This window comes from Corvus hawaiiensis, chromosome 21 (assembly GCF_020740725.1).
Source record: "Corvus hawaiiensis isolate bCorHaw1 chromosome 21, bCorHaw1.pri.cur, whole genome shotgun sequence".
In the NCBI taxonomy this organism is placed as follows: domain Eukaryota; kingdom Metazoa; phylum Chordata; class Aves; order Passeriformes; family Corvidae; genus Corvus; species Corvus hawaiiensis.
Window position 1 is genome coordinate 1,734,270 of NC_063233.1, and position 26,479 is coordinate 1,760,748.

The following is a 26,479-nucleotide window of genomic DNA, read 5'->3' on the forward strand; positions in this document are numbered from 1 at the left end:
GTGGTACCAGGACTGAGCAGTTTCTGTGGGCCCTGTGGCTGCTCCTGGCTGATGCAGGACACAGGGCTGAGGAAGGGATGCAGGTAATTGGGCTCCCCAGCCACTCAGGCAGCTCCGTCCCCAGCCCAGGGCCAGAGCAGTTTTACCACAGGTTTTATTCCTTGTGAGGTGCAGTGGTAAATATCTGGGAAATTCCTCTGTGCAATGACCTCCTGCAGCTCCACTGCCTGCCTCCACCAGCCCCCTGCTGCCACCCCAAGCGCTTGGAGAATGGGAAGAGGCTGGAGAAACCTCCACAAGCAGCAGCAGTTCTCCACCTGCCCTGGCTTTGTGGTGCTCCCAGCTCAGCAGCTGCTGCTCCTGGGCAGGTATCAGGGAAACCCTTCCAGCCCTGGCTGCTGTGGGGATGCTGAGGCTGCAACAATGGCAAAAAACAGCCCAGTTGATAAATGTCAAAAGAAATCCAGTAATCGGCTGAAAGCAATTTCCCGAGCTGTGGAACCGCCCTGGGCTTGCCATCTTCCTTTATTCATTTATCATGGTAAGGGCTTTGGCCAAAATACACAAAGCAGAGAAATTGTTGACATGTGGGGCCCTAGCAGAGCAAATCCTTCATCCTCCTCCCCCTCCCCACGGCACACAAACTAACTTTTGGGGAGTTGTTTATTTAAGGAGTGCAGAGCACTCGCTGCTCTTTGAACCCAAATGCCTTGGGAGCAGGGCTGGGGGGCTGCCACCACCTTCCTGCTCCTGCCACCACCGAGGCAGTTCTGCTGCCCTCAGGAAGAACCTGCTCACAGTGAGGAGCTGAGCAGTGGGATGGGCTCAGGACCTGCTCTGCTTGTACCTCCTCCAGCCCCTAAACTGCGGTGCCAGACACTCACACGAGCTTTTTGTAAATGGCTGGGGATGCAGATGCTGCTTTTGGGAAGTTCCTGTGTTGGCTTTAGGTCTTCTCAGATCTGGCTAAAGCAGCTGTGCTGACAGCTCTGGTCTCAGTTCTCTCCCCATGAAGCCTTGGGATCCACAGAGCCCCTGTCCCCTGCCCACCCTGTGCTGAGCTCCCTCATCCCTTCCCACTCTGCAGCCATGGCACGGGGCAAATGCTCGCTTTGGAGCACATGAACCCAAGGGAACACACCAACCCGGACCTGGCTGTTGCAAGGCTGCTGCTCCACACCTCCTTTTGACTTTATTTCAAGCAAAAACAAACGCTGAGGTTTGCAGCAGGACAGGCAGGGTTCCTCTTGTGCGTAGTCCTGGCTCCAGGGGGCTGATGGTGCAGGGCACAAACAGGCCATGAGGTGAGCAGGGCAGTCCTTCCTCTGTGCCTCCAGCAGTTTCCAGTTCTCCTTCCTGATATTTTATTTTTGATCTCAGTTTTTTCAATTCTGTTCCCGCCTAAATGAAGGACAAGCAAGGAGAGCTCCCCCCTCCCTTCAGCACACCCCAAGGTGGCCAAAGTGAGCAGCCAAGGCACAGAGCTGCTCGAGCTGCCCCTGCCCATCCCTGAGGCTGCTGGGGTGTGTGGCAGTCCACTCCTCCTCGAGGGGGAGTGTGGCCATTGGGATGCTGTTTATCCAAGCAGCTCCTTGGTCTTTGCTGCCAGCAGCTTGTCCATCTCCGTGGCAGCCTCATCTGCCATTTGCTGGATCTGTGGCAAGACAGTACAAATCAGAGTTCTGTGGGAGGTGGTGCCACAGTTCAAAGGGAAAGGAATGACTGAATCACCCTCTGGAACAAAGCTTGAAGTCCCAATAAAACCCCAACAGAGCTGGGGCAATAAATGGCTTTTCATCGGGATTCCCACCAGCCCTCAGGGAATTTGTGCCAGTGTGGCACCCAAGGTGTGAGAGCAGGGACTGGTCAAAGGCTCTGAAAAGAGATGCCCACACAAGCTCCTGGCTGAGCTAAGTGGCTTGGTCAGGTTTAACAGAGACTCAGGGCAGAGACCTGCTGGTGCTGGCACCAGGGAAGAGGAGCTGTTACCTCCTGCAGCACTATCGGAACACAGCGGTAACAGCCTGTGCACGTGCCAGGAATTCACACATCATTAACAATCTGTTCATTTCTTGTAAAAAGAAAATGGTGATTGCTCAAGCCCTGCCCAGGAATCAGCTCTCTTGGTAACAAGAAATGGGCACGGCCAGTGTGCAGAAGAGATGAAAATGTGCAGGCAGGTAAAGACTCGAGCACACCAGGGGTTATGCACTGGTTTCACAGGATTAACATCTGCTTGTTCCCAAGGTCTGACAATGACCTTTGCTCATGATGAAAAATTTGGGTACAGGAAAAAAATTCCACTGGAGATGTTACCTCTACCAATGCAGAAAACCATCTGTCTGCTCTGGGAGAGCTGCTTCCCAACAGGATTTGGTTACAATGGCATGGCCATTTTTCCTGCTTGCACAAACGCTCTGTATATCGATGTTTATTTTTGTGAGCACACAGAGAACTGTCCTGGAGCATTTGTGATGTATCTAACTTTAGCTGTTAATAAACAAACAGCTAAGAAGTAATGGCCTGCCTTCAGAGGCATCAATTCAGCAGAACACTTAGGCTTGTGCCTGAGTTTATGCCCAAGTAATTGACTTTAGTGACATCTGCTCTTAGGGAATTAGGCATGTGCTTAAGTATTTTCCTGAATTGGAGCCAAAAACGCAGAACAGAGATAATCTTGCAAGCCTTTTCATTAATAACAACTGGAGCAAAGCTCATTAACACCAGTTTGCAGTGGCCAGGCACTGCATGAGTGGTGGTACAGCTGTGGTCGTGGATTGTTTTGCTCCCTAAATTCTGCTGGTTTATGCAACAATCCCTCATAGTATAAAAGCTTTTAGGGGAATTTTTTTTCCTGTGTCAGCTTACAATCATTCATATCATAAATCTGGCTTTGAGATTGAAGCCCCAAATTTCACAAAGCAGATACAAATGTCATTGCCAACTCCAAAAATTCATCCCAGGGCTGCCCATTCTCCCACTGGGTTCTCAGTGCTGGGGATTTGTCAGCAAGGGCTGGGACAAACACACCACAGAGCTGTGAGACACCATCATATGGCAGAAGGAAAGAAAAGTTACCTGCTTTTCCAGCAGCCAGATGGTATCTTCTGACACTTTGTTCTTGAACTTCTTTACCTGGGTGATGCTTTTGCTTCGCACCTTTCTCAGGGCCTCTTTGGACTTGTTGGTGGACTGCTTGGCCAGCTTGACCAGGCTCTCCCTGTGCTCTCTCGTGACTCTAGGAGAGAGAGGAGAGGAAAAACACCAAAAGGAAAAGCAGTGTCATGTGTAGCACAGCCAGATTTATTTTCTGTGAAGGACTCTGGGTAAATGAGTGAGCCTCTCCAACTGGTGCTGTCATGCCCAGGGACACACAAAAGCTTCTGGTTTTAGATGGAGCTGGCTCTGTGTGGAGACCCTGTGTCATAGGGCAGAGGGACTGAATAGCTCAGGGCACGTTTTTATTCTGCTGTGGTCCACCTGAGAAAATCTGCCAGCTCTGCACAGCATCAGGGAAGCAAGTCTGGAGCCTAGAATGGAAAATTTCCAGGCCAGCCCTAAGCTGGGGATCTTGGACTGAATCTTGCTTTGTAGTTGTTGCTGCAGTGCCTGAAAGTCATCTTGCAATGTTCAGACTTTCCTTACTTCCTGCTGCCAAAGCATGTGTGGGAAAGAGGAAAAATCCAGCTCCAGACCCGAAAGATGGAACTGAAAAGTGTCACCCTAAAAAGCACAATCCTGCAAAGTTGGGAGGATAAGTCTGCTCCTGAAACCCGGATTTGTCTCCCTGCAGCTGAAGAGCCTGAATTACGTACCTGGAAGCTACAGAGCTTTTCTTTCACTCAATCTTATTCCAGCTCACCATGACCTGGATTTCCCACCAAGATGATATGGACACCTGGTTTGACAAGAGGATGCTGCTGGACATGGTAAGCCACAGGTAACTCAGCAGAGGAGAATTTCAGGTGAACCTTCCCCCTGATGTGAGACCACAAGAAAATGTTCAATTTTCTATCCCAAACTAAAAATTCGTGATGAGTGGGTCTGGCCATCAAAAAGGCTCAGGAATGGCTGATGTGTCCCCTCAGCTCGGGTCAAGCTCCAGCACCTACAGCTGACCACTGTCAACTGCTGGTGCTTAACAATAATATTTAAATTATTTTCAAAGCTCTTGGAGTTTCCAGACTGCCTGGAGAAGGAAAACCTTGGTGCACTCCCTGAGACTCACTAGCAGGAGAACGCGTGGGGGTGATACTGCAAAATAAACATTTCACAGGAGTATTTAGAAATTGGCTGCAGCAGCCTGGGTCACCAAAACCCTGGGGCCAGGACTCTTTCCACAGAGAGCTCAGGAAATGTGGGATGAGAGTCCCTGGGCTCTGCCCCACGGTGGGTGTGAGTTACAGGGGGCTCTGGGGGCACAGCTGGACCCTCGGCCCGTCCCCACAGCCAGGTGTTTGGCAGCAGTGTCTGCAGAGGCACTGGCCTCTCACCAGCCATCCCTATTTCACAGTGCCAGAGGGAAGAGGCTTCCCAGAACCAGTTAGCACTTACAGGAATTTGGGATCGCTAGGAAAGCTGGCAGACCCAGAGAGCAGCACCCAGCCCTAGAACCCAGGGCAGCCCGGCCTGTCCCTTTCTTGCTGAGGGACTGTGGAGGGAAGTGCCAGGGAATGTCACATGGAATCTCAGAATATCCTGAACTGGAAGAGTCCAACTCCTGGCCCTGCTCAGAACAACCTCAAAATCCCACTCTGTGCCTGGGAACATTGTCCAAACATTCCTGGAGCTCTGGCAGCCTTGGGGCCGTGCCCATTCCCTGGGGAGCCTGGGCAGGGCCCCACCACCCTCTGGGGGAAGAGTCTTTTCCTCATCTCCAGCCTAACTCATCTCATGTGGCAGGGGGCTTCTGGTCAGCAGAGGCTCGAGCCTGGCCCAAATGCCTGACCAGGAGGAGCGAGCAGGGATCCTCGTGGTTCCCCTGCACCCCAACATCGACATCTCTGGGGCTTCTCATGTCTGACCTCCCAGCCAGAGCCCCACGGCACATCTGGAACCCCCAAAGCCGGCTCACAGGCACAGGTCTGCATGAGGTCACGCTCTCAGGCAGCTTTTTGGGGGGGTGGGGAGTCAATCCTGGCTGCTCAGCCTGGAGGAGGGAGCTGGGAATCTCTCCCATCTCCTGCTGGGTGGGAGGGAGCCGCTCGGCAGCAGGGCTGCTCAGCTGTGGGAGCCCGAGCTCGGCGATCCGAGCTGTGCCGAGGGTATCACTCGCCTGCCCGGGGCTGCCGAGCCTTGAAGGAAATGTTTTTGTTTATGCAGCGCTGCCAGATTTCCTCTGCTTCTTGGCACTGGGTCACAGCTTTCATGCCTCCTTGTCTGTCTTTATTAACACCAATTTCTTTTTATCACTGCGCAGTGCCGGGGAGTTTCTCAGCGGGTTTTATGTTCCAGCCAGACTGTGTGTAAATTCTCAGCAATGTTACCAATAATGCCAGAAACGGACACTTTTCCAAGCAGATGCTGTTTCTGGTTAAGGAATCCATCAACACGAGCCAGGCCCGAGGTTTCTAAGGACAGTTGTTTTAATCCTGCCCTGAGATCTGGGACTTTTAAGCTGTTCTTAGGTATGTTTTCTTTTCTGTCTAGTAACCATTGCCCCTACCCCCTCTTAAAGCCAAAACAAAGTGTGAAGTGAACTTGGGGAAAGTGTGTCAGATGGGGAATGAGGACAAGGTCCCACCCAGCTGCCCTCCCCTGCAGCCCATGGAGCACCAGGGTCAATCTCTGCCATTCCCCCAGGGACAGCCTTGTCCTGCCTGGACCAGGGCAAAGCCTGCTGAGTGACATGTCAGGGGGGTCACAACACACACCACACCACAAGGAACATCTTTTTTTCTGCCTCCCCCAGCTCCAGGGGTTTAAGCACTGCAGCCCTCCATGTCCCACCCCTGCGTGTGGCAGAGCAGACCCTCAGAGAGGATATGACCCAGCTCGGCTCAACACAAGACATTTCTCTTGGTAAGAGCAATTTCTGTACCTCCAACACCAGGAATTTCCTGTGAAGGAGAGGGATTAGTTAAAGGAAAGCAGCTAAACTAAACACTCTGCATTCATAATTGCAGATAAACACAGGGTGCAACATTTATTGCTCAATAAAAGGCAAGCGAGAGGCTCCTGACGATGAGCAGGAGCAGCTCAAAACAGCTTTGGGGTGTTTTCACATGACATTTTTTGGTCCTTTCTCCCCATAATAGGTATCTTTGCGTATTTCTTAAAGGCCAAAGGGAAAAAAAAGGACTCACAATGAGTCATTAAACTTTCAAATGAGTCATCTGGCTTTCAGTAAAGCATGTGTAAAAATATTACTGATTTACAAACAATATCCAGTATAACACAATGGGTCCAAAAAAGATGAATCTAAAAATGAGGCAATACCATAAAAGACAAGGTCAGGTCAAATTCGGCCAAGAGATCAACCAATACAAACGTTCCCATGGCTGGTTTTCTTTTTTTTTTTTTTTTTTTTTTTTTAAATTTTTATTTTTAAACCCTCAGAGGTTACTTTTTATACAAATAAATATTGCCTATGCAGTGCTAGCCACACAAACAGGAGAATGCCTTGGGGAGCAGAGGGATCCTGGCACAAGTAAACACCAACGACACGAGTGTATTTTTTCTGTTAAAACTGCATTGCAAAAACTAAACTGATAGAATAAATACTGAAAAGCAAGCTCCATTTTTAAATGCTCTGTTGAAACACTCTGGAGCACAGATGGACCTGCACAAGGGAAAATAAGACATGTGTGTCCAGCTGACAGGTCAGTCTAAAGAGTGGTTTTAATAACAGGTAAGGACAGTTTGGATTTGGTTTTATTTTTACTATGCCTCCCTTCATGAAAGAACCAAAGTCTGCAGAACCAATATTAATATTGTCTCTTCATTTCTGATTTGTTGCTTATTTTGCACACCTGATGTAATTTTGCAGTTTCACTGCATCTGTCTGTCATATATTCTTTCACAAAGTGCTGGAAATAATGCAAAACTTTGAAAACTTAAAAAATTAAATGAGGGATATAATTATTTCTGCCCTGCCTTTTTCGTTAGGGGGCTTTAAAAGGCTGGAACGGTCTGTTTGTCTTTTTGGTAAGTGGCTGAAACTCCCAGAGCCCCAGACATGTAGCTAGAGAGCAAAAGGGACTGGAGATGCCAGTGAGGGCAGACCCCCAGGGCACAGCTCTCAAGCCAAAATCCTTAACTCAGGACTTCCCAGGCTCCCAAGCAGCCAAGAAGGGACCAAGAGCTGCAACCCTGACACAGGAGAGGAACACGGGAGCACACGAGACAGAGCTTCCCTGGGAAGAGAAGACTTGTTTTCGCTCTGCAGCACCACAGAAGATAGTGACAGACCGTACACATTTGTTTAAAAACACGGTATTTTGTTAAAGCTTGGGATTTGCAGTTTTGGAGTTTCCTCCCCTGCAATTCGTATTCAAGGATGACCCAAGTGCCCATTAACAATCAAACCACTGTGCAGCAACCCGGGAGCCTCAGCAATTACGAAGATAATGGTGCCCTCCTCCTCCTCTGCCTCCTCTCCTGAGGAATGGGGGAAGGGCAGGGAGCACAGGGAAAGAAAATCAGCAAATAGAATGATAATGTCATTCCCTCTCACCGACAGCAACGGAAGGCTGCAATTAGACTTCTCTGATCAAAATGCTGGGTAAAATTCCACAGAATTTTTAAAGGAGATTTACAGCACAAGAAATACCTGGTTCATCATTACCAAGAAGTCACCTGCTTGTGCAAGGAAGTGCACGTGCAAGGGGTTTGTGCACATCCCGTGTGGGAGCTGTTTGTCTTTACCATGGTGTGAAACCACGCCCAGCCACACCTGCCCAGGGTATTCAGATGCTCCATAAGGTCTGAGCACCCACAGGAACTCATGACTTTTCCTTGTGCCACCCAGCCCTGTGACAGGCTCTGTGTGCCAGCGAGTGGAGCTGCTGGGAGCTCTCTAATTTCATCTGAATGGACCCCCATTCCAGGTAGAGCCAGGATCACTTCTCCTGATCCAAACTGAAGCACGGATGCAGAAGCACCTCCTGCCTTGTCCAAGGGCTGGGAGACACTTGTGCTGGGTGAGGGAAGTGATGCTCAGCCCTTGCCCAGGGGGAGCCTGTTTTTCCAGCCCTGTACCAAATTTTCCACACAGCCATCAGTTACACACTGTGTATTACACAAAAGTGTGAGCAGATTTTTCTTTCAAAGCTATAAATTTCCTGCCTCTCACTTTCATCAGTTCCTTTTAGTGCTCTCTGCAGCAAGGTGCTACTCTCTCCTAATACTACAGGTTCACTGCTGCTGTTCTGTGCTGGTGTAACTCCAGGAATTTAGAACAGGGCAGCAAAGAATCAGTCCCTGAATTAAAGCAATACAGTTTCAAAAGCCTTTGGCTCTCTCTTTCAAAGTGCTGCAGCCAGCTAGGACCAAGCTTCCTCTGCAGAGGGAAGATGAAAAATAAGACCAATCATCAGATGCCAAGATGTGGTGACTTAGAGCTCAGACACTTGGAAGAGGTTTCACAAGATGCTTTTAAGGGCTCTGATTTTTTCCCGAACCTGAACTCTTTGGAAAGCAGCTGCATGGGGATATGCAGCAATCATGCATGTTTACCCTCTGAAGGGGACTCACTGCAACCTTCTGTGTTATCCTGCATGATGATGAGCTCGGGCATCAATACTCACTTGGGAATTGGCACCCGAATCATCGTCCCGTCCACCTCTGGGTTCAGGTTCATGCCACTCTCCCTTATAGCCTTCACAGCTGCAGCTGTGCTCTGTAAAACAGATCAAAAGGTAAAGGGAATTAGGAAATAATCATTCCCATATGCCAGAACTCTGTCAATAGTTGGCAATCCATCTCCATGGAACATGGAAACATTTACTTCTGTTACCAGTAAGATCAGGAAGTTACATTGGTGCAGAGAGCTTTGATCAAACCAAATGGGAAACTACGGCCGCTCGTATTGGGGTAGGGGGGCACGGAGGGGGAGAGGGGAAGCGAAGCAACAACAAAAGAAAACTGTTTTGCTTCTTTGAAACTATTTGAATGGTTTGAGGCAACGCAGAGTGAAACCGCAATAAATTCCCAAGGCAGGGCCTGACTGTGGCAAAGGAGATGAAAGATTCTGAGCATTTAAAAATTCCAGTTGAATGTTTCCCCCTAGAAATCACCCAGTGCCAATTTTGAAACCTTAAGGAACTTAACCACTTCAGCACTACAACCTGACCACAGGACAGCAGGGCAGTAGCAGATGGCTGCGAACCAGTGCCTGTGCCCAGCTCTGTTTATTTTACAGCTTATTACTGAGGATTAACTTCTCGAAACTCCCCCGCTGCTGGCTGACACCCTGCTCTGCTTAGAAGGTGGGGTGGCAGGTTTGCCTGGTGACTGCAAGGTGATTAAAAGGCTTCACCTCCATCACAGGGTGCAGGTGGTCCTCTACAGTGTTCCATGCTTTGGGGTTAAAGCAGGGTTTGACTGGAAGCTCCCACAGGGCTCTGCCAGGTCACTTCATTCTCGACTCTGAAAAGCCCCAGGAGTCTGTTTTCCTGTGGCACTCACATCTCCTACTAGGCACGATGCTATTTCTGATACTCTTTGCCATCATTAACTTTAGCTCCAGGCTGCTGCAGTATTTATGTAGCTTAGACTGTATTTATAAAGCTCAGCTTTTGCCAACTGAGGCACAAACTAAAACTCTGCAGATTTGTTCAGGTTCCTGATGTGTGACATCACTGAATGCTCTGTTGGTGTTCTGTAGGAGACAACTGCTGTCCCCTGAAACTACAAGGGCAGAGAAAATGCAACCAAAGTGATCTCAGCACGTTAGGAATGTAAATGTGTTATTCCGTGGACAGTGCTTGTTCTGCAGGAGAGAAAGGCTCAGTAAAAGCTGAGTTGTTTAACATAAATATTGGAGGAGATAGAAGAAGAGGAAAATAATGAGAGAAGAAAAATATTGCAATATTGCCCCCATCCTCCTGCAGCCCATGAAAAAAATAACTGTATTTAAAAAAAGTGGTTTTGTAACTCTTGGGAAAACAGACTGGCTCTGCAAGTCCTTTTCTATGATTATTTTATTTCTCAGACTCTTCAAGCAATTTTATTTGCTTCTCAATGTCATGAAGTACTGACTATATGCTGTAAATAATGACATCAAGTGATTGTGTCTGTGATGGTTTTAGTTCAGTCTATCACAAAACAGGTATGGGTATAAAACAACAGTATTGAGAGAAATGGCTCAAGTGACAAGTGGTCTTTTGGCTTAAAAATCAAATGTAGGCAATGCTATGTAGAGGAGATTTAATTTCTCACATGCCCATTTCTCAGCCTGAGCTCCTGCTTGGACATGGGATAAGCCATGGAGGGGCTTCCCCAGCCCTCTCAGCGCCGACACTCTGCAAGACCTTGCTGATGAGGGGCCTCCATTCTTCAGAGCCTTTATGCACATGGGATACACTTTAAGAAACACTTAGGCATCAAGTGCCTTACACTGACCTCCTCTGAGACTTTGCTGACTTAATTAATTGGGGAAAGCCTTTGCAAAATAAATAGAGATAAGCCTTGGCAAAGCTCCAGCCCTGGAGCGGGATGAATCGTTAACCTCACGATCGCTGCTGCTCCCACGTGCTCGGCTCCGTCGGTGGGACCTGCTGCAGGGCATCACAAGGGCTTGATCCTGAGCTGGGATTTGGATTTGCTGCCTCATTTAGGGGCAGGTCTAAGGCTCCTGCAGAAAATTAAAAGAACTTGTCTCTCACAGAAGATAAATCAGAGCCTCGGGTTCTGACCTGGAGGTGCTGCCAAGAGAGGAGCTGGCCAACCTCAGCAGTGCCCGAGTCAAGCTCTTTGACAGCACTTAGCATGAGCCAGCTCAATCCCACCAGGGAAGCTGTTCAGAAGCTCACAGGCTCCATCAGCAGCTTCTCCCATGAACTCTCTGGGGTATCACAGCCCTGGTGATACATAAGCAAGTTTCAGAGGCATCTGATGAAGTCCCCAGCAAAAATTCCAATTACACATCTGGTTCTGTGCATGGCTACATCTTGACAAGGAACTGAAATAAATACAATGGGGCTGATACAGCATTGCAGCCACGTGCGCAGTTCAGGTAAGTTTGTGTGTGCTCAGGACTTCCCATAAATGCATGGGAAATGGGGAGGGCTGGAAGGGCACAGGTAATCCTGGCATCTGGTCCATGATGCTTCGTGTTGTTTTGCAGATCCAACTGAGGGGAAAGCACCTGCAAAGCAAATCCCCGTAACCATGGCACTCCTTGGATACAACCCTGAGAGCAACCACAGCACTCCGTAACTCTCCTGTGACCCTGTGCTGCTGCAGGTGAGCTGCTCTGGGGGCCACATGGGGCTGGGGAGTTGCTGTCAGCAGCAAAATGCCCCTTCTGTTCTGTGTCAGCACAAAGTGACACAGCCCAGCCTGAGTCTGCAGCCCTGCCACGTTTGACTGATTTTGTCTAAACGCTCCTTTGCTCAGCATCAACCTGTTTGTTCCTATGGCAATTATCTCCCCTCCCAATGTGCCCTTACCTCTGGAAAATCGGTCATGTTCACTATCATAAGCTGCGGTGACTTCTGTGAGATCTGCCCCAGCTGGTTCAGCGGAAACTTCCCATCTTTTGTCATCACAGTTATGTGATCCAGGGCCCCTCAAAAGAACCAAACACAGGGAGGTTCAGTGTGATAAACCAGTGTGCAGCGACGCTGAAGAAAAACACATCCACACTGTCCCACTTCCCTTCTGCCATGCAGAATACAGAGGTTACAAAGGAAAAAATGGTGTTTATTCAGACTTCAGGTGCTGTTTGTGTTCAGGCATCCCCTGTGTATTCACAAGCTAAATATTTCAAAGCTGCTTTAAAGCACAAAAACATGAAAACAAAACTCTTGTTTGTTTTTGCTGCTAGAATAGGAAAACTAAGCAGGATTGTTAAGAATTAAAGGGAAATGGTTATTTTTTAATTCTTACAGCTTAAAGAAAATCAAAATGTTGCCGTAAAAATCAAGACAAATATTGTCTTTAACTTAGCAGTGCTCTCTTAAACTCCTCTTTTTTTTCTCCAGGCCCCCAGAGGGGTGTTGTACACTGCCTAATTTAAAGTATTCAGTTTCTCCCTGAGCTACTCTTAATCTGCTCTCTACTTTCTGCTGCAAAATGTTAACAGGCCAAAAGGCACATGGGACAGGAGGTACTTTATCAGTGCAATTAAAAAAAATACCTATGGTTCAAATAAATAGTTAAGAGACTGAGCTACGCTTTCCAGCTCCATTAAAGACAGAAGTGCCCCTGCCAGAGCTGGGGTGGTGAATGATTCAAACTTGGTCATTGTTTAATGTTAAATTTTATCCCTGAAACTTGATACACTTACAAATGCGTATGTTCAGAGTGTTACGGTAACTGCAGCCTAGTCAAACATATTCACATTCCTTCCTAAAACACAAAATCCACTACATGAACGAGGCCTGTACAGGTCACTACCCACAAAGATGCACAGCAGAGAAAAAGTTTGTATATGCCAGACACCAGCCCAATGGCAATTTCCAAAAGGCTAATTTAATGGCAATTGGATTTTTCCTGCCCTCCTGCACCATTAGCTGACAACCTGCTTCTCCATCACATCTGCAAACAGTTCAGTTAGACACTTTTGACATCTCCCACTTAAAAAAGCTATTTCCAGGAAGCTATTAACAAAAATGGATTCTTCCTGGTCAAGCTCAGGGTGAAGAAAGCCTCTAGCTGGGGATGTCAGGGCTGTAGCAACTGGATGCCCAGCGGATAATTCCAGGAAAAAAAAACCAATTTTGGAAAAATTGGAGCTGTCCGCTACTAGGATTTGTATCCTTATTTACATACAAGGAAGTTACCAACCTGGTGAGGTTCTAACACTGAGACTTCTGCTGAAGTCTTCTTTCAGAGCTTCTATGACTGCCTGCATGTCTTCACTGGTTTCCTCCAAATTGATAATATCCTCAACTAGGGCAGCACTGATATTCACTTTGGCTTGACTCTGCCCTTTACCTTTAGCTGCAGATTACACAAAAAAAAAAATTAGTTTCTACTTCTGACAAGTTAGTTAGAAAGTAGAAAGAAGGTATTAAAGGCCTGGTCAGATTTACAATTGAGTCTAAGATAAACTGAAGTAAAACCAAAGTAACTGTATTTTCTAATGAGTAAAGAGCTCAGCACTTGAGCATGTTAGCCAAAATAAATAAATATATAAAATTATATAAATATTGAGAGATTGCAAAACCATGAAAAAACCAGTTGTTTTTACCTTTTTTGGTAGCCAGCTGTCTGCTCAGCAGCATCTGCTGGACACAGGCTGGGCAGCCTCTGGGAGCCTGGGGCAGCCACCTGGTCATGGCAAACGAGGACCGGTGCAGCAGGGACGGGAGAGGGCGGAGGCACCTCAGTGCCAAAGCCATTGCTCACAGCTCCTCTCTGATTCACGTGGAGAAGAGAAAGGCAGGCGGGCTGCTTGGCCTGCTAAAACCAAACAGATTCAGGTCTTAGTGGCGGCTGTGGGGGCAAGGTGACAGCTCAGTGATGTGGGCAGCAGGTTTGGGGTTCTGCAGTGACCAACGGGCAAAAAGTGAATAGGGGTCGGTGGCTTCCAGCCCGTGCCCACGGTATCAGCATGGCCTTCACCCATCTGTCCAGACGGGTCTGACACAAAAACCACGGCTGCTGAGCGGGAACAGCTCACCACGGTATCTATCGGGTGCTTGCACATCAGCTGGGCCGAAACTTTAATTTCTGTCTCACGAGGCCTGACACCTCCACACTCACAGGGTTTATTCATTCCAGCCTCGGCCGTTCGAGGCTCCGGGGAGTTTTGGCAGCTGCGGCTCTGCTGCGGTCAGAGCTGCGGCAACACCGACGGGACTCGCTCCCCGGGGCGCTGCCGCGGGCGGCCACCGGAGGAACCGGCCCTCCCTGCGCCGGGGGCACCCGACCCCTGCCCCTCCTCCCCGGTGCCGGTCCCCTCCGGAGCCCCCGGCCCCGCACAGGCCCCGCCCCTCGGCCCCGCCCACACCACCCCCCGCTTCTCAGGACGCCCCGGCCCGCTGGCCCCGGTGCCCCGTGGAAAGCCGGGCCGAGGAGCGGGCATCGGGGGCCGGCGATCGGGAATCGGGGTCGGGGATCGGGGCCCGGGGGCGGTGAAGGGGAGGGGAAGGCGGGGGAGGGCGGGCGCCAGCGCCTCGCTCACCGTCACAGCCCCGCGCGTCCCAGCAGCGTCATCGGAGCGGGCCGAGCGTGACGTCACAGAGCGGCGCCAAGGGCGGGGCGAGGCCTGCGCGGGCACGGAGCGGCCGCGGCCCCGCGGGGGTGGTGAGAGCGGCCCGGGCCGCCCCCCGCGCCACCCGCACCCTCCGCACCCTCCGCACAGCCATGGAGCCGGGCCGCCAGGCGCTGCCGCTGGAGAACGCCTCCATCCTCTCCGAGGGCGCGCTGCAGGACGGGCACCGCCTCTGGATCGGCAACCTCGACCCCAAGATCACCGAGTGAGTGACCGCGCGGCACCGCCGCGATCCGCGCCCTGCGGAACCCCCCGGGCGCCGCCCCCGCAGCGGCACCGCCCCGGACGGGGCCGTGTTCCCGCATCAGCACCGAGCCCTCCCGGGCGGTGCCGCATCGCCCCTCCTCGGGCCCTGCCCTGCCCCCAGGGCCCAGCCTGAGCCCGAGCACTGCTCCATCTCTGGTGCCAGCACCTCTCCGGGGTGTTGGGGGGTGTTCCCGTGCCCGGCAGGCAGCACAGGCTGCTGTAGCACTCCCAGCTCCTGCCTCTGCCCCGCAGCGAGAGGTGACAGTCGCCCTCTCGAGCAGATTTGCACTCTGAGGAGCAGCCCGTGCCTGCTGGGCGCTGATGCAGGCAGGGAGTCGCCTAAAATATGGGTGTGTCTGTCTGTGGGGTGTCCCCCACAGACCGAGGGGCTCAGAGGCAGGTCCTTGGCTCCTGCAAACAGCACCCACCCCCTGAGACGCTGCTCGGGCTGGGAGCCCAGGGGCTGAAAACATCCCTGTTCTCTGAAGTAGGGAAGTGTAGAATATCAGGTTGGAGACTTCCAGGGTGACAGCAGTACAAACAATGGTAAAGCAAGGCACAGCCCTGGAAATTGTAACCCCGAGTGGTTGGGGTTTGCAGAGAAATGAGAGTGGGCAGGGAAGACCTGACAGCCAGGGATCTGTGTCAAACAAGAGCCTTGTTTTGGTATTTTGCTGGGTGTGAGTTCAGCGGAGGAGAGTGGCTGGAGCAGTGGATGGTGGGGAGTGGTGGGCTTGGCTGCTGTGGTTGGTAAGTGCATGAATCAAACACGTGTGTGAGCATTTTGTGTTTTCTCCAGGCTACAGATAATTATCTCCTGAGCAAGCATAACATTTGAACAGCTAAATTGTCAAGGGGACATGATGTGCTGTCCAATATTTGGATAGTGTGCTGTGAAATCACTAGGTTGTATAAAAAGGAAAGCAAACCAAAACAATTTGGGCTTTACACACTCATAACAAACAAGCATTTTTGATTAACTATTGTGTGTGTCTGCCGTGGAATACTTTTTCTTCCTGGTTCTTTTTGTGTGTGTGCAGGTGCTGGGGTTTTATTCTGAGTGTGGTTCATCTGAACAGAGCAGCTCCCTAATAGCCTCTAAATGGAATCATTAATGCATTGTGATTTCAGCCATTCAGCTTGGGGAGGTTTCTGCATTAATTACAACGTCTATCCCACAGCTCTGTTACTGTGGTCTGTCCACATTCACTGACCACATACAATTAGATATAGGAATTCTTGAGTGTTGTTTGCTGGGTCCTTAGGGATTCAGGAACTGGGTTAGAGTGAGGAGAGGAATGGAGGACGTAAGTGCATTGGATCCTCCACTCCCCGGGGTGATCCTCAGTGCTGTCAGACCCGTTCAGTAGAGGTTGCTCCTTTTAATCTTGGCCAGATAAGTAATAGCTTTATATGGCAAAATTTACTGCTTTCATCACTTGGATGGAAGTGAGTTTGGTGTTTCCTCCAGGGTTCTCAAACCTAAAGGGCTTCCATGCTCCTGAATGTTTAAAGTTTGCCCAGTGATGAGTGACAGTGCTTTCTGCTTATTTCAGGCTTTATAATTCTGTGTCTTCCTTTTTGTTTTGCTTTAAAATGGCTCTTCTCTCCTGCAAATGATATTGTATGTCCATTTCCTTGTGAATAAAGGAAGAGGAAGCTCCTTTTAACACATTGTCAATGTAGAGAAAGTGTGTGGTCAGTAAGTTTCTATAAATCATCTTGACCCTTTTTCTCTCATGCTAAGGGCTTACATCTCTTGTTCTAGTTGTTCCTCTGAATTATTCCTGTTGAGGTTATTATTCACATGACTAAATCAAACCCCTGAAAGCGAAATGTTTCGGCATTTGCTGCTTTTATCTGTTTTTAAAGAGTTGCCTTTGTTATTTCTATGTTGGATTTGTTTAAGACAGAGTAAGGTTGATTGACTTGTTGGCAGAGTTAATAAGTGGTTGTGACACTCTCAAGCAGAAATGAGATCAAAAAGTCTTGAATCAATCCAAGACTTCCATTTAAAGAGCAAACCGTAGCTGCAGTCATGTGCTGGGGCGTTACACATTGGAGCACAAGCTGCAGGAACAGGCATTTATAAATGTAGGGCTGCCCACAAATTACAGCCTGGGAGCTGATGCTTTTGGGAGGTTATTGCACACCCTGAGTGACTGTGACTCAGCTGGGGGTGCTGGCATACCCTGTGCACTGGGTTACAGTGGCTCTTCAGCTGGGCATTCCTCCTTGCTGGTAGTGTTTGTGGGTGACTTCTTTTATCCAGCATCCTTGAAGGGATTGTCTGCCTGTGGAAGCAGGTGGTGTTGGGAGTCTCCTGAGTGTGTGCTTAGCAGCTGGAAGGAGGAGGGCTGGCACCAGGGGACCTCACAGCTGCTGCTGACAAAGGACGGTGTCTCCAGGCGATCCAGAAGCTGTGAGGTCCCTGCCATGGGGTCTGCATGAGGAGAGCAGCAGGTGGTTCCTTGTGGTTTGGTGTCACCACTGTCACCATGGGCATCTGGTGCAGCATTTGTGCCCCAGCTGCACAGCAGGGCAGGGGCTGTGCTGTGGCTCAGCTGTGTGATCTCATCACCCCTCAGTGCTCCCATCCCGTGGGGCAAAACCACGTGGTTTCGTTACCTCTGCGTGTGGCAGGTGGGGTAGAATTGCCTCTTCTGCCCAATCCTGTTTGTAAAGCCTTCTGAGACCTTTCAGGGTTTTGGACAGGCAAAGATTTCATTTTCAGCTCTCTGGTTCACATTATCTGATTTCCCGTAGCCTTTCAATGCCCATTCATTTTCCACGGGTATGAAGTAGCTGGTGTTCAACTTCCTCAGCTGTTGTGCTGCTTGTCGAGGATCCCATCTCGATGAGTCTCACCTAGAAAACAATGTGTGCACAAGCTGTTGTTACAGACCCCCGCTGGCTCCCAGTGGGGCAGAATTCCTCACAATAATAGTTTTCGCATGTGGCCCGGTCCCCGCGAGGGATCCTTGGGACAGCATTGTTCAGAGGAAGCCTTGCCTGCGTCTGAATAGCGCTCGGGGTGCCAGGAGGAAGAGAGGAGGAAAAGGAAATGGGGGAGCTGCAGGTTTGTCTCGCATTCACATCAGATGACAGGAAGTGGAGATGGAGGTTGGCCGCGGGATCTGTGCAGCGTGGTGGGGCCGCAGCGGTGCCAACAACTTCCAAGCTCAGGATGACCCACGTTGTTGCCATAGTAAAGCTTTTTACATCTTCTCACCTTTTTTTTTTTTCATAAGGCTTCAGGTTTTCCATGACAGTTTTCTTCTTCGGTACCTCTTGGCCTGAAGAACTACTTGTCAAGTTACTGTTAATGCCCTCATTATTTTAACAATAACAAACCATAATCACAGCCTGAAGCGTTAATTACACGAGATTTGTGAGCTGTTCCACCTTGAGGAGGTGACCTGCAGTTGTAAAATTGCAGGCATGGTTGGAAAAAGGATTCTAAATAAAATAGATGACATAAGTTGCTTCTAGACTGTTGATGAAATTTGTTTTAAAGAAGCAACTATCACCTCACTGCGAAGAAAGTACTATTTGAACACAGATGCTCTCAGAAAAAAAACACCCCCAGAGAGTTCCTTTTGGCAAAGCAGCTGCAAGGTTTTTAGTGCAGAACTCAGGGAGAATCTTCCCTGCCCTTCCCCTGCCTCTGTAATGGCCAAAAGGGCAACAGCATCCTGGTGGTAAGGACTTTATTTCCATACTGCTGAAATTCCGAGGGCTTTTTTGTAGCAGTATGTTTACAGAAACAAACCTGAGGTGCGTTTACATATTTTGGAGGCTCTGGAAGTCCAACATGTGGAGTTTTTTATACATCATGTCTCCAAAGTCAGTTTTTCACTTGCACATCTGTGTCTGCTTGTTGGAAGTGTGAGGTGGTGAAATTTGGCTACTGTGTAATCAGCTCCTTTTCTTCGCCCTGCTCTTTTGTGTTTCCCTTGCTTTCTGAGCAGAGTTTGAGAGCTCATGGGCTTCTTGGAAGACCATGCACTTCATCTGTATTCCAAAGGATGTAGGAAGCCTTCCATAATCAATGACAATGTGTGTGTTCCCCCGGGGGATAACTTGGCCCTTCTGCACCGCTCGTCTGTACACACGCTGCACCTTCACCTCTTTAAAAGTGCACATCCTGAATGTCCACCGTGACCATCCTGTGGGATGACTCACATTCCTGGAACTTTCTTGCCTGGCTTCTGAGGCTTAACAAAGGGCTAAGGCCCTTTTCACACATCCTATCAGGCTTTATTAGGAAAAATGTTGTCTGCCCTTCCCATTTGGACGGTCCCTGTAGTCGCCTGGTGCACTTGGCTGTCTTGGACCACTACTGACCATTCATGTCTGGACATGGGAGGTTTCATCCAGTGCCTGGTGTTATCCTGGTAGGCTCTGTGAGCTCTGAGTGTTACCTTAAACACTAAAGATTGGGGTTAGACTGTGTGGTTTGCTAGCAAACACTGTACAGCTGCTTGGGAGATGAGTCCTGTGTAAGACACCCTTATTAAACACTTAAATAATCCTTAGAGGCCAGGGATGGGGTCAGGCGGTGAAGGAACAATGAGTGTCACTTTTCTCCTAGGCCAGCCAGTGTTGTTAAACACTTCAATCCCAGGGAACCAAAAAAAGCTGCAAAGAACTTTCAGGATTAGATGTGGCCTGTACAGCAAATGTGCTCCTTGTTTTAAGTTGCTCAATGCAGTAGATACTAAGCAGACAGATTTACTCTGGCTTTCCCCAGTTTTATTGGAAACAGCACACTCCCCACTGGATGGCAGGAAGATAATTGGCTAAAGAAGTGTCTGACTTCCATGAACATGTCACTGAAAAGCTGTCTGAGCCAGAAGCACTGGCAGATTTGGGCTGGATGATACTGAGGGCTGGCCGGTGCCTTTGCCTTTTTTGTTGAGGTCTACTGGCAATTCCTGGCTGCAGGTTGTTCTGTTTATTCTTCTGTTTTCCTACATCCCCATCTTTTCCAGGCAAGTGTCTGTGTGCCCTGGGGTGTCCTTGCCAGTGCACTGACACTGGTTGGCACAGGGAAGGGATGAGTTTGTGCAGGGAGAGGGAGGGCAGCAGGAGGAGCAGGATCCTGAGGGATGCAGGGTGCTGTGGATTGTGGGCTCAGACTTCTTGTGCTGGGAGAAGAATACAGGGGGAGCTTCAGGTGGTCACATCAGGGCTAGAGAGAGGGAGACAGGAGGGTTATGTTTAAAAGCAGGAGTGATTTAGTGAGGCAGGAGGCAAAGCCCTCCCAAACCCCTTGGGAGTCATTGCATAATAGTCCAAAAGGCAGCTATTAATAGATCTGTGTGCCCTTCAGCTGGCACTGCTGGGAGGGAGCTTTGTGCCTTTGGGTTTTGGAAAGTCACTGGTAACCCTGCTCAGAGCTGTGGATGCTGAAGGGGTGCTGCACAGGGCACCCACTTCTGCAGGGAGTGGGGAATGTGTGTGACTCAGCTGAATGTGTTGCTACCAAGTGTGAGCTGCATGTGTGTGTGTCGGGGGTTCCTCTCTATCTCCTCACTGTCAGTGGGATGAACCATGTCACAAATGTTTTCTTTTCTCTTCAGATACCACCTCCTCAAACTCCTTCAGAAGTTTGGCAAAGTAAAGCAATTTGACTTTCTCTTCCACAAGTCTGGTGCTCTGGAAGGGCAGCCGAGGGGTTACTGTTTTGTCAACTTTGAAACCAAACAGGTAAGTTGCTCTTTATCTAAAGTTCTGATACAAATGACTGACTTCTTTCCCCTTATTTAAAACTACAACAGGAAGGGATAAATTCAGTACTTTGTCTACACAAACCCACAGATTCTAACAGCTCTGCTCTGTCACAGCCACTTTGTGCCTGCTCCTGGAAGTAGCAGTAGTGATTCTCCTCTGCTGTCTTTTCCTGAATCCTGCTTTTTAATGCTAACCAGAAAGGGCCAGTTCTTTGGTCCATTTTGCAGCTGGTGATAAGGATGTCAGAAGAGCCCTGACACTGTGCATTAGCTCTAGAAAATTATTCATAGCAAGGTGGAGCAGCATTGCCATAAATCTTCAGCTGCTGTGAGTCAGGTTTTATGGGAGTGTCCCAAAACTGCTGAGCCCAGAACAGGACGGAGTGGATCATGGTCCCAGTGCACAGGAGCGGGGTCTGGACTGAGCAGGGGTAGGTGTTAATGACACACAGGTAACCTCTGGAATGAGTCACAGTGTTTTCTCCTGCACCAGAAACCTTCCTCCAAATGCTGTTCCCAGGGCCTCCATGTTTGGTATTTTCAAAATTGAGTATTTTCCCCATTTCGTCCCCCAAAACAAATGAAAGAATTAAACAGCAAGGCTGATAAAGTCTGGTTACTGGGAGTCTTTTGAAGATATCCCTAGATTGGGATACAGTGGGATAAACTTTCTGTGCTGTCAATGAGCTGTACTTACAGTAGGCTGAATAACAAAGAAAAAAAGGCTCTTTCCATGTAAGTCAGTTTTGAGTACAGGCTTGGTTTGTTTATGGAGCTGTCTTCCTGTGCAGGAAGCAGAGAAGGCAATCCAGTGTCTCAATGGGAAGCTGGCCCTTTCCAAGAAATTGGTGGTGCGATGGGCACACGCACAAGTCAAGGTAAGCTGGTTGCTGGAAAGAAGAGTTGCTTTTAGTTTGCAAAATTGAAAAACTTTAATACTAAAGCCTTCTTATCAAGTCTGTCTTGGACTGGCAAAAAATAGTTTCAGTCTGTTCTAGGATATAACTTGGAGAGTTGATGTTTACAATCTACATCTTCTCCTGTCTACCCAAACTGTGCTGGATTAGCTGTGAGTGAGGACAGGCCCTTTAACCTGGGGTTCTTTGGGAGGGGGTTTCTGGTCAGAGCAGTGTGAACAGATTACTTCTATAAATGTCCATGTTTTAACTTTTCCCAAACTTAGTGAGTAATTGGCTGGAAGTTTGAATCCTTCCCTTTGTGGTTTTCTGGATAGGAGAGGTATGGAAATTCCCAATTACCGGTTACTGTGTTACTTTGTTCCACTTCTGAAAGCACTTATGCGGCAGCAGCTCTAATTAGTTTTGACTTTAAAGTAACATACTCTGCATCTAAGCTAAATATCCTTTTATTCCTTGTTCTGTCACATAAACAATCAAGTTTTTAAGATTGACTTAGGCAGTACCTTCTGGAACATCCTTATTTTAATTTTTTTAAATTCTTGTCTTGTTTCTCCTACAGTTATTTACTATCTTGTATTTGATAAAGCAATTTATTTTGAATAACTTTCTTTGCAGATAAACAGATTTTGGGGGAGGCAGAGAGGAGATGCTTGTTGCTATTTTCTTTTGGGTAGTTCTCTTTTAGCGTGTCTTGATTATCCTCCAAGCAGCTTTCTGCTCTGTCTTATCAAATATATTAGTGCAGCTGTTTCGGATGCTTAAAAAACCAGACCAGGTATCTTCATTAAAGGAGACCACATTGTTCTGGTTACTGACTTCAAGGGCTCTTGTCTGCACATCCAAGCTTGTGCAAATCCAGTCTCCATTTTCTGTAGCCGTGGAGCTACTGGAGTGCCACGTGCTTCCGGATGCCTGAGGAATGATCAGGCCACGAAAGGAGTCTGAGCTGGAGGAGTGAGTATCTGCCCAGCTGCTCCAGGGTCTGGGGAGCAACATGCATAAATAATCACCTCGGTTCACATGGCATTTTCTAATCCCTGAATGGAAAGACTTAACAGCACAAAACTTTGGCTTATTGTAACAAGAGTTTGTTTTAGACAAGACCAGCACGGTGCTGAGCAGCTCTGAGATGAGTGGCCAAGGCTCACCAGACGCTGTCAGTTTGAGCAGCTCTGCTGAAAAACAAACCTGACTCTGTGCCAAGCGAAATAAGGAAGCAGAACACTGCAAATAGTTCAGGAGGCCCGTTGCCTACAGAGATGACAGACTCACAAGCTGCCTTCTGCAGAAAGGAGGTGGTTCCTAACTGGTCTTTTTTCTTTTCTTTCCCACCTTTTCTCCCAGCACTGCCCGGTTCCGTGCAGTCATGTGCTCGGGTTACCTTCTGGCTCTGCACATAAAGAGCATAGCAAACAGTACAGTAGTTACCTTCAAATTTACCATCTTTGCTTCCTGCCTTACATAGAGGGGAACAAGAAGTGACAGGATAAGGTTTAAGGATCCACAGTACAGTGCACATAACTGTTCAGTATCCAGTCTGCATTCCATGTTGGTACTAACCAAATACTGTGGTTGGGATTTCTTTCAGCGTTTGGCCACCAAAATCTTTCCTAGCAAAAGCTCCACAAAACCTGAGGCTATGTTAATCCAGCTTTAAAGTCCATCTGTGGGAAATGTTTCTTTGTTCCTAATTGCAGCTGACTCAGTCCTTGGTCTCTTGCTTGCAGAGATATGATCACAATAAAAATGAGAAGATCCTTCCAATCAGTCTGGAGCCGTCTTCCAGCACAGAGCCGCCCCAATCCAACCTAAGGTAGGAGATGGGTTGGGTGAGAGGTGACCCAGCTGTGGGGCTGGCAGGGAACCAGCTTCTTCCCTTTCAGTAAGATTTAGAGTTGTTGGCATTGTTTGTGTTAAAAATCTAGCATGGCAAAAAAGCCGTTTTTGAAAGGGCAGTGCCTGTGAAGTCACTCACTTGATGGGGGATACTTCAGACTGGAAGTTTATTTTCTAATGTGCAAAGCCAGTGGCTGGTAGGAAGGGAATGAGGTGAGGAGGGGAATTGGGAATGTGTAGCACTCCAGCTCCCTTGGCCAGAATCACTGCACTTCATGTGGATTTCAGTGAGAGGGTTTTTACTGTACTAATTTGTTTCAGCAAAATGCTTATGAGCAAGAAGTTCTACTATAGTGGCTGAAGATTAAAACAAAATCACGGGTAGTACTTCGCATAAAACTATTTTTTTTGTTTTTTGTCAGTGGTTTTTTGCCTGTGTAGGTCTTGTCTGTGGGATGTAGTTAAATTCTCCAACCTCTGCATTTACCTAAAGCACATGGTGCTGCTTTGCTAATTCAGTTTGTTTGAAAGGGTGTGTGGTTTTCCTCTGTGTTCTGTCACTGGAATCCTGTGAGGAACCAGGACCAGATTAATGCATTTTCCCAGAGATAAAATGAGCTTGGAATTCAGAAGTAACAGGCTAGGAGGTAAAGAGCAGAGGGGTTTGAGTCATGCAGATTGTTAACTGCATCAGTGGCACAAAGGGGTTGCTCTAGTGAGGATGGATGGTGCAAGAAGCCACCGCGGGGAAGGGAACATTCCTCCCCGTCCATACCCAGTGGAGGATAGTGAATAACAAAAGTCCTAGGAATTTGGGGTGTAACCTAGGATAGCTTCTCCCTTTGGGATAAACCCTGCTAATGCTGAAATAATGTTTCTTCCTGACCTAATTGGAGTCTGGGGTTTTCCCATCCCGAGCGGGCTGTAGCTGGGAGGAAGTCTGGCTTTCATTTCTCTGCTGCTCCCAGCAGCCTGCTCCGAGCTGTGCTCTGCTGCACATGCTCAGACCTCCTGAAATGACATCATTTCACATGAAGTAGGAAGGCTGGTCGTGTTCTTGTCTCACTCAGCGTCCTCAAGAAAGCTCTGAATAGGTGCAGGGGCCGTTATTTTGGGGTGCTGAGGTGTCCCTTGGAGGAGCAAACCCATGCAGAGGTTGAAATGCAGCAGTGTGGGCTCTGGGCAGTGCATTCCTGCTTCACTGTGGATGCAGCAGTGGGGGCTGTCTGGCCCCTCCTTGTGCAGTGAGGATTCTCATGTCAGCAGAATCTCTGGATTTCTGTAGTTGGGTTTCATGCTAAGATCAAGCTCAATTTCCCTTCTGCTTTTTCTCTTTCCAGTGTCAGTGCAAAAATAAAGGCCATTGAAGCCAAGCTGAAAATGATGGCAGAAAATCCAGACGCAGAATATCCTGCAGCACCTGTTTATTCTTACTTCAAACCACCGGATAAGAAAAGGACTACTCCTTACTCTAGAGCTGCCTGGAAATCCAGAAGATGATGCTTATGAGTGGATGATGGTAGCAAGAAACACTGCTTTGTATACCTGGAGTCCTCCAATGCTTTTGTACTTTTGTAGAGTGGGAAGGACGATGCCACCTGAGCAGGGCACGGCCAGCACAGCCCTCTGTCACACCTGAGGGTCTGCGCCTCCTGCCAGTGCAGCTCACAGCTGAAGGCTGTTCAGAGAAATAGGTTCCCTTCAAAGCCTCTGATGAACACACAGGCAACCTCTCGTTAAGTGTGCATTCATTAGCCAGATTAGAAACAGTAACCAGCATTCGGAGTAAAGCACATCCAAAAATACTCCATTTAACTGATTACTTTTTAAAGTATTTTTGAACAAAATGTATTCCAATTCGTGTTTTAATGGAAGGGGAAGCACTTGGTTTTGATTAACATGTGCTGTAGTTATCATGGAAAAACTTTTTCATCTCAATAAAACTCATTTTAAATAGATCTTGCAACACCTTTAGTAACTGTGCATGCAATATTTTATATGCACCAAAGCCAATTGATTTTGCATTTTGATTTGCAGACTCCAGAATGTTACTTTATGACGTGATAACCTTAAGCTAATGACACAGCACAGGTATTTTCAGTGTCATTTAGGCTGTAGGTGTGTGCCTGCATGTAGGAATTAGTGTATTTACACACCACTGAGGTCTGTGCTGTGCCCTGAGCTTTGGCATTTGTGTTCAGTGGTCCCTGACGGTAGCAGCTCCTCATGAGCCAGATGTGACAGTGTGAGAGTAACTGCAGCCTCTGAGACATCTGCCAAGCCATGAGCCTGGTGTTTGCCCCCTGTCCTGCCCAGCTTTGCTTTCCACTGGCTGGTCGAGGTGGTCAGCTGCCTCTTGGTGTGAGGTGGCACCAGTGTTTGTGGTGAGCTGGTCCTGCTGTGAGTGGGATTGCCCCAGGGGCCAAGTCCACAGATCTGATGGAAGGCATTGCTCTGAACCATCTGATCCGCAGCACGTTTTCCCCCTAAATGTCTGCAAAATAGAAATCTGAGGAAAAAACATTTTCTGGCAGCGTTTTCTCCTTTGTGCACACAGTGCTGTGACTGCATGTGCCAGGGGGATGTCAGAGAGCTCACGTGCTCAGGTCCAGGTGACACTGGTCTGATTTTCCAATGTTTGCCCTCCCCAGCCCTGTCAGACCTCATCGGTCACTCTTGAGCTGCTCCCCCAAGCTGCTTAACGGTGGTCTCAAATAGGAGGAGGAAAACAATTTGGAAACAGACCTGGTTTGTGCAGGCAGGAGTTGCTCAGTGGCACAGCCCAGGGAGGTTTGTATTCCTGCAGCAGCAGCACACCTCCCTCCAGGCAGAGCTCGCTTCCTGCTGCCGAACCGAGCACCTGGAACGGAGCCGTGCCTGTCTGTGGTGGAGGATTGTTGAAAGCCTGAATTGTTCAAAAGTAGGTCTTGTGCTGTTAATGTTTGTTTCCTAGTTTTTGGGTACCTGAGTAGAGGGAAAAGTGCTATTCTTGGGAGTTTGTACCCCTCTGAATGTCAGTGACACCCATTTGCATTTCTCTGTGAACAGCCTGTGTTTGTTCCTGCGTGGTCTAACATTTGTAGCTTTCCGGGTCTGTATCTGCATTGTTTAGAACAGCTCTGAATTCTGTTCCCATTAGGAATTTAGAAGATACCTGATTTCAAATGGGTGTGTGGCTGTGCTCCCATCAGAAACATACTTTGATATTTATTTGTATTTAAATACAATTTGTTGAAATTCTTACGGCTCTAAATAAACATTTAAAATGCATGTTTTCCTCCAGGAAAGCCGAGGGTGGCAAGCAGGAAGTGAGTGAGGGTGGTAAATGCTTGGCATCAGCCGAAGTCCACGGACAGAAT

General features: G+C 48.5%; 2 protein-coding genes and 1 long non-coding RNA gene across 8 annotated transcripts; 2 read left to right on the forward strand and 1 right to left on the reverse strand.

Moving 5' to 3' along the window:
* Positions 1–1,156: 1,156 nt before the first annotated feature.
* MRRF (mitochondrial ribosome recycling factor) lies at positions 1,157–14,374 on the reverse strand. Of its 6 annotated transcripts, none has more exons than XM_048325423.1 (7): positions 14,294–14,374; positions 13,358–13,566; positions 12,952–13,107; positions 11,613–11,731; positions 8,748–8,839; positions 3,079–3,238; positions 1,157–1,654 (listed from the first exon to the last, which is right to left on the reverse strand). In XM_048325423.1, the coding sequence occupies exons 2-7, from the start codon at positions 13,506–13,508 to the stop codon at positions 1,577–1,579; spliced, it is 756 nt and encodes a 251-aa protein (XP_048181380.1). In that variant the 5' UTR covers positions 13,509–13,566; positions 14,294–14,374; the 3' UTR covers positions 1,157–1,576. The 6 variants fall into 6 exon arrangements, with proteins under 6 accessions (XP_048181380.1, XP_048181381.1, XP_048181383.1 ...); XM_048325424.1 differs by having other exon boundaries at positions 13,358–13,569; positions 14,294–14,344; XM_048325426.1 differs by lacking the exon at positions 14,294–14,374 and adding an exon at positions 13,873–14,049.
* Positions 5,545–11,613, forward strand: LOC125336640. The gene is made up of 3 exons (XR_007207818.1): positions 5,545–5,627; positions 5,912–6,021; positions 11,288–11,613. It is a non-coding gene; the product is annotated as an uncharacterized LOC125336640 (long non-coding RNA).
* Positions 14,371–25,078, forward strand: RBM18 (RNA binding motif protein 18). The gene is made up of 5 exons (XM_048325429.1): positions 14,371–14,588; positions 20,215–20,341; positions 21,156–21,242; positions 23,012–23,097; positions 24,461–25,078. The coding sequence occupies exons 1-5, from the start codon at positions 14,476–14,478 to the stop codon at positions 24,618–24,620; spliced, it is 573 nt and encodes a 190-aa protein (XP_048181386.1). The 5' UTR covers positions 14,371–14,475; the 3' UTR covers positions 24,621–25,078.
* The last annotated feature ends 1,401 nt before the right edge of the window (positions 25,079–26,479 follow it).

Excerpts from the sequence above, each read along its gene's own strand:
- RBM18 (XM_048325429.1), top strand. The coding sequence starts at position 14,476 with ATGGAGCCGGGCCGCCAGGCGCTGCCGCTGGAGAACGCCTCCATCCTC. Across the intron at positions 21,243-23,011 it reads GGGCACACGCACAAGTCAAG|AGATATGATCACAATAAAAA; the intron begins GTAAGCTGGTTG and ends TCTTGCTTGCAG. Across the intron at positions 23,098-24,460 it reads CCGCCCCAATCCAACCTAAG|TGTCAGTGCAAAAATAAAGG; the intron begins GTAGGAGATGGG and ends TTCTCTTTCCAG.
- MRRF (XM_048325423.1), bottom strand. The coding sequence starts at position 13,508 with ATGGCTTTGGCACTGAGGTGCCTCCGCCCTCTCCCGTCCCTGCTGCAC. Across the intron at positions 11,732-12,951 it reads CAGTGTTAGAACCTCACCAG|GGGCCCTGGATCACATAACT; the intron begins GTTGGTAACTTC and ends GGTTCTTTTGAG. Across the intron at positions 3,239-8,747 it reads ATTCGGGTGCCAATTCCCAA|AGTCACGAGAGAGCACAGGG; the intron begins GTGAGTATTGAT and ends TCTCTCTCCTAG.